Source organism: Anomaloglossus baeobatrachus, chromosome 8 (genome assembly GCF_048569485.1).
Source record: "Anomaloglossus baeobatrachus isolate aAnoBae1 chromosome 8, aAnoBae1.hap1, whole genome shotgun sequence".
Taxonomy (NCBI): domain Eukaryota; kingdom Metazoa; phylum Chordata; class Amphibia; order Anura; family Aromobatidae; genus Anomaloglossus; species Anomaloglossus baeobatrachus.
Window position 1 is genome coordinate 124172157 of NC_134360.1, and position 12632 is coordinate 124184788.

The window sequence follows — 12632 nt, forward strand, 5'->3', positions numbered from 1 at the left end:
CCCTGAGGAAGCTCGATGTGAAATGCGCATCGGGGCATAGGAGGAGACACCTGTCATATACCAACATGGGTATGGTAAACCAGCTTGATCTTATTTGAACCTTATTTGAATTGATCTATTGATTTTTCAGGTACTTTTCACATGTGTGTTGCACTTGATTGTTCAGGAGCAGAGTTTTTTACACTGCTCTAAATCCAGCATCCGGAAAATCGACACAATTTGTGTCATTCCACCTTTGCCTGCCACATTATCAATGGAATCACTGTTTTGTTGTATATAGAATCACTGCATCATGTCACCCTGTTTCAATTCAGGTCGTCTAATAGGTGTATATGATGCATAATTATTGAACATGATTGAAACTGGAGTGTGTGATTTTTTCTGTAACTTAGTTATAATATTCAATGACTCTAAACCAGTGTTGTAGGCGATTTTTACTTGCATGATTATATAGACTGGACTTTATACTGCTTCAACATCCAACATGTGTAGCGACAGCCCACAAGCATGCTAACATGCATAAATGAATTAACATTATAGATACTCTAAGGCATTTTTTGCGTGTGAATTTCAGTCCTGATCATAGATCAATTTTCTCTCACATTAAGATCCATGACCTGTTAATTATGTGTACCCTAATTCTATTAACACAGGCGAAATCAGAGGTTTAACCCTTGGTGCCTCTTCCCCTTTTTGTGTGCAACATACGCTGCAATACTTCGACTTTTTATGTATTTTTTAATTACATTTGGGTGTTCTATGAGTGTTATTTTGTATCAATAAAGTATTTTTTGTATTATAAAAATATGTGTAATTACTCCAATCTCATTTTTCTAAGGTCTCTAATGGAGTTAGCATAAAAATATTTATATGTAAAGATGAAAAACTGGATTTTTCTATGTTTGATCACCGCACACACGCAGGTACTACCGCCCCCATCATCACTGCACACACCCCGGCACAGTGACACAATCCGCCAAGGTGTGTTGTTTTAACAAAACTAAAAACGCTATATGCTGCGTTCCCTCCGCCCGGCGCTCAGTCAAAATAACGACTCAGCGTCGGCCAGCGGATGCAACGCAAACCCTTGCGTCACAGTGCGTTAACGGACTGCGCTATTTTCCATAGTGGCAGATTGCGATGAACGCAAGTGTGAAAGCACCCTTACACAGATTTAGACAAATTTGTGCACAATATTTGAGAGAAATGGCCTTTTGTGCACATAGAAAAAGTCTTACATTTTTTAGTTCAGCTCATGAAAAATGAGAACAAAAACAAAAAGTGTTACATTTACATTTTTGTTCAGTATATTAGCAGATTTCATAACCCTTGAGAATGACCCTTTAAAGCTAAGCATATATATATATATACACAGTACAAACCAAAAGTTTGGACACACCTTCTCATTCAAAGAGTTTTCTTTATTTTCAGGACTCTGAAAAGTGTAGATTCCAAATTAAAACATGTGGAATGAAATACTTAAAAAAGTGTGAAAATATTTCTTATATTCTAGGTTTTTCAAAGTAGCCACCTTTTGCTTCATTACTACTTTGCACACTCTTGGCATTCTCTTGATGAGCTTCAAGAAGTAGTCACCGGAAATGGTTTTCCAACAGTCTTGAAGGAGTTCCCAGAGATGCTTAGCACTTGTTGGCCCTTTTGCCTTCACTCTGCGGTCCAGCTCACCCCAAACCATCTCAATTTGGTTCAGGTCTGGTGACTGTGGAGACCAGGTCATTTGGCATAGCACCCCATCACTCTCCTTCTTAGTCAAATAGCCCTTACACAGCCTGAAGGTGTGTTTGGGGTCATTATACTGTTGAAAAATAAATGATGGTCCAACTAAACGCAAACCGGATGGAATAGCACACCGCTGCAAGATGCTGTGGTAGGCATGCTGGTTCTGTAGGCCTTCAATTTTGAATAAATCCCCAACAGTGTCACTAGCAAAGCATCCCCACACCATCACACCATCTCCTCCATGCTTCACGGTGGGAACCAGGCATGTAGAGTCCATCATTCACCTTTTCTGTGTCGCACAAAGACACGGTGGTTGGATCCAAAGATCTCAAATTTGGACTTATCAGACCAAAGCACAGATATGTATATATGTGTATGTATGTATATATATATATATATATATATATATATATATATATATATATATATATAGACAGTACAGACCAAAAGTTTGGACACACCTTCTCATCTCTAGAACAACTGTTAAGAGGAGACTTTGTGCAGCAGGCCTTCATGGTAAAATAGCTGCTAGGAAACCATTGCTAAGGGCAGGCAACAAGCAGAAGAGACTTGTTTGGGCTAAAGAACACAAGGAATGGACATTAGACTAGTGGAAATCTATGCTTTGGTCTGATGAGTCCAAATTTGCGATCTTTGGATCCAACCACCGTGTCTTTGTGCGACACAGAAAAGGTGAACGGATGGACTCTACATGCCTGGTTCCCACTGTGAAGCTTGGAGGAATGGTGTGATGGTGTGGTCATGCTTTGCTGGTGAAACTGTTGGGGATTTATTCAAAATTGAAGGCATATTGAACCAACATGGCTACCACAGCATCTTGCAGTGGCATGCTATTCCATCTGGTTTGCATTTAGTTGGACCATCATTTATTTTTCAACAGAGCAATAACCGCAAATGCACCTCTAGGCTGTATAAGGGCTATTTGACTAATAAGAAAAGAGGTGGGGTACTACGCCAGATAACCTGGCCTCCACAGTCACCAGACCTGAACCCAATCGAGATGGTTTGAGGTGAGCTGGACCGCAGAGTGAAGGCAAAAGGGCCAACAAGTGCTAAGCATCTCTGGGAATTCCTTCAAGACTGTTGGAAAACCATTTCCGGTGACTACCTCTTGAAGCTCATCAAGAGAATGCCAAGAGTGTGCAAAGCAATAATGAAAGCAAAAGGTGGCTACTTTGAAGAACCTAGAATATAAGACATATTTTCAGTTGTTTCACACTTTTTTGTTAAGCATTTCATTCTACATGTGTTAATTCATAGTTTTGATGCCTTCAATGTGAATCTACAATTTTCAGAGTCATGAAAATAAAGACAATTCTTTGAATGAGAAGGTGTGTCCAAACTTTTAGTCTGTACTGTATATAGAGCACAGGGGGAGAAAGCCCACAAGCTGCTCTACAGGACTTAACCTCTGCCCTGCCTGGGAACGAACTGAGTCATTGCAGAATATGAAAGAACTGTGAGTAAACAAGATCTGAAACCCGCAACCCAGTGACTCTGACTGTTTGTCATCGTCTTGTGATCTGGCGATTCCCAGTTCCCTGTTCTCCCTCCTGGGGGCTGCTCCACCTGTGAGTAGCGATATCATTCTTGCTGCACCCCAACATCTCCCCCAGCTAGGTACTCTGCAGTGGCGGCCTTATCCCTGGCCGCACACCACAGGTGGCGTAGTCGACATCATCCATTCCACTCCTGGAGGAGGAAAGGTCGAAGGAAGGGTTCGCAGCGGAGGAGTCCGGGACCCCAGTCACCACCTTAACCGGTGACTACCTCTCCAAGAACAGTCCTTTCTAGCCTCCCCTTTACTGTGTACCACGGGGCTACGGAACCAGGTCAGGCCAAGAGTTCCACAAACCACTGGCCCGGCGACAAGGTACGAAGTTAAGCTCCTATCTTGTGCTCCGTGTGGTGTCACATATGCTTTCCTTTTAAAGGGAACCTGTCAGGTGCAATATGCACCCAGAACCACGAGCAGTTCTGGGTGCATATTTCTAATCCCTGCCTAATTGTCCCTGTATACATTAGCACAGGTAAAGAGATCTTTAGAAAAAGTATTTCTAAGGATCTTTTATTATATGCTAATTAGGCCAGCGACTAGTTTCAAGGGCATTAGTTCCTGCACTCATTCCACCCTCTTAGCATGTTAGCATACTGAAAGGGGCGTGCTAACATGCTATTCAATGCCGATTGTCCAGCATCATCATCGGCAGTGACACATGTACTTGTGTCAGTTGCCAGGCTTAAGGTCAGGCACAGAGGCATGCTTACATGCTAAGGGGGCCGACTAGCCAAGGGAACTAACACTCTTGTGACTAGTTCTGATCTCATTAGCATGTCATATAGGATTTTTAGAAATACCTTTTTCTAAAGATCCCTTTATCTATGCTAGTGTATATAGGGACGGTTAGGCAGGGATAAGCAATATACACCCAAAACTGCTCATGATTCTGGCTGCATACAGGACCTGACAGGTTCCCTATAAATCTTAATTTCTACTTATTTAGTCATTCAAATGTTATATCCTTGCAAAAAATAATTTTCATTTTTGTATTTTTCCTATTTTGTATTCAACTAAGTCATATACTCATATAAAAACATAAAGATTATCCTGGTAATAAATATATTGGTAACTTTAAATTTAACATGAATATATACCTGGCTTCCATGCCGATTTCGCCAGGAGATCCAACGTGTGCCATCTCTACTGTAGTTTATTTTAAACATCTGTGCAAACTCATTGCCATGTCCTCCAGCATGTCTACCTTGAGTGCCAACCAATGTAATGAAATGGAGGACTCGCAAATCAATCTGGAGAAACTCCGTCAGTTCTTCTGGGTCTACCGGCATTTCAGGACACCAAGCTCCATCTCCTTCTTCTAAATCCAGCCTGAGAAAAAAATATTGAATACAATTAAAACATGTTTTTATCTACCTTGCTTAGCAGTTGTTTTTTTTGCCTTGGAATATTTTGTGTTATTTTTATAAATTTCAATAAATGACATTGAAAATAAAGCATAGTTTAACAGATCTATACTTTTGAAATAAGTTAAAATTAGATGTCATTTTTAAATAATATTTGCCAGCTACCACATTTTTAACGACATCTTACCACACTAGTTTCACAGAGAACAGTTTTTATACTGTTGTATGAATTAAAGAATAGTTTTCCTGCAAACTAATATGTGAAAATTGTTCTGTACCAATATCACCTACACTTTCTATTAAGTAGGGCATAATTATTTGTCACAAATGTTTGGGATTTAATAAGTGGTAAGGTCTCCATATACATTAAATCATAGTATCATAGTATCATAGTTTTTAAGGTTGAAGGGAGACTCTAAGTCCATCTAGTTCAACCCGTAGCCTAACATGTTGATGCAGAGGAAGGCAAAAAAAAACCCCAATGTGGCAAACAAGTTCCAATGGGGAAAAAATTCCTTCCTGACTCCACATCCGGCAATCAGACTAGTTCCCTGGATCAATACCCTGTCATAAAATCTAATATACATAACTGGTAATATTAAATTTTTCAAGAAAGGCATCCAGGCTCTGCTTAAATGTTAGTAGTGAATCACTCATTACAACATCATGCGGCAGAGAGTTCCATAGTCTCACTGCTCGTACAGTAAAGAATCCTCATCTGTGATTATGATTAAACCTTCTTTCCTCAAGACGTAGCGGATGCCCCCGTGTTCCAGTCGCAGGCCTAGGTGTAAAAAGATCTTTGGAAAGGTCTCTGTACTGTCCCCTCATATATTTATACATTGTGATTAGATCCCCCCTAAGCCTTCGTTTTTCCAAACTAAATAACCCCAAGTTTAATAACCTATCTTGGTATTGCAGCCCACCCATTCCTCTAATAATCTTGGTCGCTCTTCTCTGCACCCTCTCCAGTTCAGCTATGTCCTTCTTATATATCGGTGACCAGAATTGTACACAGTATTCTAAGTGCGGTCGCACTAGTGACTTGTACAGAGGTAGAACTATATTTTTTTCATGAACACTTACCGTATACCTCTTTTAATACATCCCATTATTTTATTAGCCCTGGCAGCAGCTGCCTGACACTGTCCACTAAAGTGAAGTTTACCATCCACCCATACACCCAAGTCTTTTTCTGTGTCTGTTTTACCCAGTGTTCTACAATTAAGTACATAATCATAAATGTTATTTCCTCTACCCAAGTGCATGACCTTACATTTATCTACATTAAACTTCAATTGCCACTTCTCAGCCCAATCCTCCAATTTACATAAATCTCCCTGTAATATAAAATTATCCTCCTCTGTATTGATTACCCTGCAGAGTTTAGTATCATCTGCAAATATTGAAATTCTACTCTGCATGCCCCCAACAAGGTCATTTATAAATATGTTGAAAAGAAGCGGGCCCAATACTGACCCCTGTGGTACCCCACTATGAACTGAGACCCAGTCCGAGTACGTACCATTAATAACCACCCTTTGTTTCCTATCACTGAGCCAGTTTTTAACCCAGTTACACATATTTTCCCCTATCCCCATTATTCTCATTTTATGTACCAACCTTTTGTGTGGCACCGTATCAAAAGCTTTTGAAAAGTCCATATACACAACATCCACTGCATTTCCCTGGTCCAGACTTGAACTTACCTCTTCATAGAAGCTGATCAAATTAGTTTGACAGGATCGATCCCTCATAAACCCATGTTGATACTCTGTCATAAGGTTATTTTTCTTGAGATACTCCAGTATAGCATCTCTCAAGAAACCCTCAAGGATTTTACCAACCGTAGAGGTTAAACTTACCGGCCTATAATTTCCCGGCTCAGTTTTTGTCCCCTTTTTGAATATTGGCACCACATTTGCTATGCGCCAGTCCTGCGGTACCGACCCTGTTATTAAGGAATCTGAGAAGATTAAAAATAATGGTCTATCTATCACAGAACTCAATTCCTGTAGTATTCTGGGGTGTATGCCATCCGGGCCCGGAGATTTGTCAACCTTAGTGATTTCGAGGCGGCGGCGTACTTCCTGCTGGGTTAAGCAGGTAATATTCAAGGGTGAATTTATGGTATCACTGGTCATGTCATCTGCCATGGCATTTTCTTGTATAAAAACCGTAGAAAAAAAGTCATTCAGCAGGTTGGCTTTACCCTCATCCCCTTCCACCATTTCACCAAGACTATTTTTAAGGGGGCCAACACTATCGCTTTTCAGTTTTTTACTGTTTATGTAGTTAAAGAATATTTTAGGATTATTTTTACTTTCTCTCGCAATGAGTCTCTCTGTCTCAAACTTAGCTAACTTAATTTGCTTTTTACATATTTTATTTAATTTTCTATAATTATATAATGCCTCATCACTACCTACCCTCTTTAATTCTTTTAAGGCTTTCTGTTTTTCTTTTATTGCTTCCCTTACAGCTCTATTTAGCCATAGGGGTTTCCTCCTATTTCTAGCATGTTTGTTCCCATAGGGTATATTTTCTGCACAAGCCCTATTCAGGATGCTCATAAAAGTCTCCCATTTGCTTTGTGTACTTTTATTACTTAGTACATCATCCCAGTTTATTGCACTAAGATCATCTCTCAACCGTTTAAAATTTGCTTTCCTGAAGTTTAGTGTCCTTGTAGCCCCTCTACTAGACATCTTACTAAAGAATACATGAAAACTTATTATTTTGTGACCACTATTCCCCAAGTAACCCCCAACTTGTATATTTGATATGCGGTCTGGCCTATTGGTTAGTACAAGGTCTAGTAGTGCTCCCCCTCTTGTGGGGTCCTGTACCATTTGTGAAAGGTAATTATCTTTCAATGAAAGTTAGGTAGTAGAGCTACCAATTTTGGCATTACCAGTCAACCATCTGATGTATAAAGGGGCCTCCAGACCCAACAATTTGAAGTTTACCACTTCATCCTTTGTTTTAAAGATGACTATAAGCAACTTTCTTTTCTCTCCCCATTGAAACACATGAATCTACATCTGAGCCTAGCGCTCGTGTCTGGGGAAGTTGCCGAAAGATAGCTGTCTCATGTGCATGGCCTGCTTCAGTTTTAAATATGTTCCTATTGGACAAATATGGAAATTTTGTATGATTTTAGTGTCTGATTAGTGTCTTATCAGACACCGTGTAGCTAATCTCAGGTAAACATATCACAACTTCTGGAAGGCTATCTTCCCTTTGCACCTCCATATGTGTTCTTCCATCACTCAAACAAGACTATAAATGGCTCATTGATATTACACATAATTTATTTATGACTATGAAAGGCACCATAATCTCCCACAGAAGTAGAATAGCTCTGCAAGGTTGCATGTGCTGGAGTATACACATATATTTCTTAACATCTCATTCTACACATGCAGGTGATAAAAGCTGTACAAAAGGTACAACATGTGCCTATGTGCCGCCCCCGTGGAAGCAGCCAAGCTGCTCGGATCCAGGTTCGCTATGGCTCGAGGGTCTCCGGACCCGGATGTCATGAGGCCACTCAAATGTAACGGGGATATTTACAGGGGAGTTGATATATAGTTCGTGACACCACCCGTGGTGTACGGTAATTTGGGGAGTACCGCCGCAGCCATTGGGAGTACCCGGGGTGATGAAGTGGGGCAGCAAAGTGTTTTAACCCTCCACGGTTAGGGGGAATGCCCCGGGACTCGGTGTAGGGGTGCCGTGGGATGCAGGGGTCACTCTCGTGCTCATTCAGTTCATAGGCAGACGCTGACAACCTGGTAAACCAAGTCTCTGGGTACCGCTGCCACTGAGGGGAGCTCATCTGGGTCCCGTCCCCAATAGTGTTGCCTGGTGATCCGTGACCTGCCTCTTGGCACTAAGTTTGACTTCAATTTGGTGGCCCAGTAGTATGGAAATAGTCGGGCCACGCTCGCCACTATGGCTAAGTGTGGGAGCTTGCTCTCAGGGCTCATGCTTGGGATTTTCTGACCGTTTTGGATTGGAAAGTCCTATCCCCCTCATTGCGCTAATGCCCTGATTCTGGAGCGGGTGGGAACAGATCATAAAGGCTCCGTTCTCCTCAGGTGAATTGTCGGGTTACTTGAAGCTACTCCCCAACCTAGGGTCCGTGTACCCCGTCGTGCTTCGGTCCCGGACCGGTGATAGTGCTAGGCTGCCGGTTGTCCTCCTTGACAGGTCCACTGCCACAATCCCCTGCGACCGGGAGTCCGACTCCTCTAGGCCCAGACCACCATCTGCAACCTGGACACTTCCTTCAGGAGCCACAACTCCTGACCTCCTCTGAGCTCCTTACAGCTGGAGGGCTACTTCCCAACTCTCTCTCCACTCACAGACTGACCATTCTGACTAACTACACTCCTCACCTCCCCTCACTGACCCCCAGGTGGGCGACTCTATTCCACTCAAGCCATCCACTGGGGTGTCTGGTAGGTGTGGTGCATGGTGTATCTAGGATTTGATTTGCTGTTGGAGGAAACCATTTGGTTAGGGACCCAGAACCAAGAGGGAGGTGAAATATTGCACGGAAGGGCAGCTTGTGCAGTACCCTGTGACGACCTGATAGTCCAAATAAACAAGACAAGCGGCAGGGCACCAAAGATCATAGAAAAATATATAAAAATGGGATCACAACCACTAGCACATTCTAAGCAAACAATTAAAGTACACAAGAGAAAAAGAAAATGTGCAAAAAGTGGGATCACCAGAAATGACCATGTAATATCATTTTATTATATCAAAAAAGACATACACACACACAGATGTTCATTAAAAACAATTAAAAAGCAAAAAGCTTGTACATACATTTGGTGCCAATGGTATATGCAACCAAAATACACCCCACCCTCTCAGCAAGCCAAAGAAAAACCCCACATGATAAATCAGAGCAAGTGTGATAGCCAAAAACCTTGTTCAATCAATAACAGGCAGTAAGCATAGCATACTAAATGAGACTCCAGCAAAGAAAAAACAATTGCCGCATACAAATACCTCAGAGCCGCATGAAAATGACCTGCCCTAGAAAAAAATATCTGGAACAAGTATAAGGCAAATCACATACCCAAGGGGTCCTGCACGGGGTAAATGGCAAAGCAAATAACATGAGAAGGGTGGGGTGGAGACCCCACGCGTATCGCTACAAGGAGTTGTAGCTTCCTCAGGAGAAAGTGAGGCACACTATGGTAGGTATGTCTTAAATAGCCATTATAATCAGAGAAAATTGCTTACCAGCATGGGCACGGAGGAGGAGGGAGAGGTCGCTATTCAACCTGAAGACGCCGGTGGGCGCCGCCATTGTGAGTCATGTGATCAAATCATGTGGTCCCCTTTTTTTTTTTTTTTTGCAGGCAAACGTCACAGCCCAAACGCATGCGCAGTAATATCAGCGCCACAAGCACAATTAACAATCCCATAACATAGTGAAATACGTATACAGAAGACATATGTATTATATCTTATGCATGCGAAAGAGATGGTACGCGTGCGCTAGATGGATAACGCAAATCACTTTGTTTATAAGGAAATCCACATAAGTCTGCGCATGCGCAGTATCCGTAAGAGATCCCCGAAGGGACATTTCAAGTACAGAGATGAAAAAACCTGACAGCACAGGGGAAAAACTCAAGTTACCATTAGATGGACATTGAGTGTCAATCAATCACGTAGGTACCTGTGTTGTACACACACAATGCTGATATGTCACGCACAAACACCTATGGCCTGCATCACGTAAACTTGTCCGCATGACACCATGCCATAGACAGTGCTTCTCATCACGCATGCGCCGAGATATCAGCAATGTCCCATTTGAAAATAAAGAAATGATCTCAATGGGCAACACAGCCCATTAAGGCCAATATAACTACATAACAAGAACTCAAGCATTCACAATCTGTGCGCACAGAACAACATGCATACATCCGATACAGATTGAATATGGATACTGCACCCGAAAGATATTAATCTCACCACTTAATGCGCATGCGCTGTGTTAGTGCATACTAACATAGAGGACTCTATTGCCCAAAATACGGGCCTACAGGAAAACCACACAGCCGTTGTATGAGTTTGTCACAGAAAAAAGTCTTTGTTCAGAGGACATACCAGGAAACAGTACAGATACACGAACCCCCATCCCAAATTAGCATCAAAATAGACCTATGTGTTTAGATAACACAAGCACATAGTCTGAGTGCATGAAATAGGTAATATGCATGTGAAGGACCATAAGAGAACCGAGAAAACCAAATTGTTGATACAGAAGGCCCCACTAGAGGGTTGTTAACCTATAAGGGGGCTATACCCAAAAACCGCCTCGGTATATAAGCAGGTCATGAGACCAAACTGAACAGGCAAAAGGGTGTATTCTGGTCACCCATACAGATGTAACATGTTCACATAGTATAGATGTGTCAAAAGAAGATTGCCAGATAGAAATAATGTCCAAATTTAATAAGTGGCAGAGTCCCATTCAGGCGGGTCTTCACAGAAGTGGTCGGCAACTTGAGTATATTCATCACCAAAAAGGTAGACAAAAGACCGCTTCAGATCACAGTTCGGGTAATCCAACAGCTCCAAGGACCAAGGAGGAAGGAGAAGCCCAGAAGGACTGACTCCAGTCTGCACGTCATTGGATATCAGACGTCCAAAAATAATTATTTGTGTATACATAAGTTCTTCTCGAATTGCAGTCAACAGACCCTATTCAGGGCAAACGGAGCCAAGCCCACATGGTCAGAACCCTGGAATGTTAAAAAGATAAATACATAATCAAGATTGTATCCACACCAAAGAATAGGGAGGTGGAAAGGGAAAGGGGGGGGGGGAGGGGGGAAGGGGAGAAGGGAAAGGGGGAGGGGAAGGGGAAAAGGGGAAGGGGAAGGGGGAAGGGAGGGAGGAAAGAGAGAGAGGCCGGACCCACCAAAAATGCTGGTGTGAATGAGATGAGGCTCTCACAAATCCCCAAGTGAATGGGATGCCACATACAGCTGGGAATATCCCATATGATTGGTACAGACCAAGCATTTACTTCTTATAGAAGCCGGTGAACAAAAGTTCCTCATTCAATCCCTGGGGGGAGAGACTCTGAAGTTGGTATATCCATCTCGCTTCCCTTCTCAATAGTTCGTCAGAAACCTTGCCCCCCCTGATGTTCATTTGAACATGTTCCAATACCAGGATCCGGACCTTCCGAAACGAGCAATCATGTGAGTCAAGAAAGTGTTTAGCCACAGAAGAAATGGGCTTACCTTGAGCTTGGTCTTTTTGTGCTCGACCGATGTCAGAGAAATGGTGCTGGATCCTACGGCGGAGCTCCTGTGTGGTCTGTCCGACATAAAGTTTTGGACACTCGCAAATCAGGAGATACACAACGTTCTTACTTCGACAATTTGAATAAAATTTGGTAGTAATGGTTCCTGGAAAAACACCAATGCGAACACAACTGTCAGCAACAAGAAAAGGGCAAATGGTACAGTCCCCACATGGGAAAGACCCAACAAGTTTGTGTCCCCGACCCAAAGGAATAGTGGGTCTCTTAAAGTGACTAGAAGAAAGCATATCCTTCAAATTCATCGCACGTTTTGCGGTCAATTTGGGATGGGCGCTAATGAATGGAATCAACCTGGGCTCACTGAGGAGGATATTCCAATTTTTTGTAAGGACCTGTCGTACCTTATCCCAATGGTTGTTATATGTGGTCACCAGGTTTATAGTGCCCATCTCAGTTCTTAGTCTGCCCCGAAACGTGTCGGACCGTGGGATGTTGGCTGAGTGTTGGAAGGCTTTGGAAACAACCTTACGTGGGTATCCTCTCTTGATAAATCGCGTGGTCAAGTCTTGTGCCTCATTCCTGAAGGTGGTGACATCAGTACAATTGCAGCGTACTCGCAAAAACTGACCCTTAGGTATCC

The 12632-nt window shown here is 42.4% G+C and overlaps 1 protein-coding gene across 1 annotated transcript in view; it reads right to left on the reverse strand.

Moving 5' to 3' along the window:
* The window catches only part of DDR2 (discoidin domain receptor tyrosine kinase 2), a 798230-nt gene that overhangs the window by 374728 nt on the left and 410870 nt on the right, over positions 1–12632 (reverse strand). The window contains exon 5 of the mRNA XM_075321981.1: positions 4417–4648. Within this exon, the coding sequence (XP_075178096.1) occupies positions 4417–4648 (232 nt within the window). The remainder of the gene's footprint in view (positions 1–4416; positions 4649–12632) is intronic.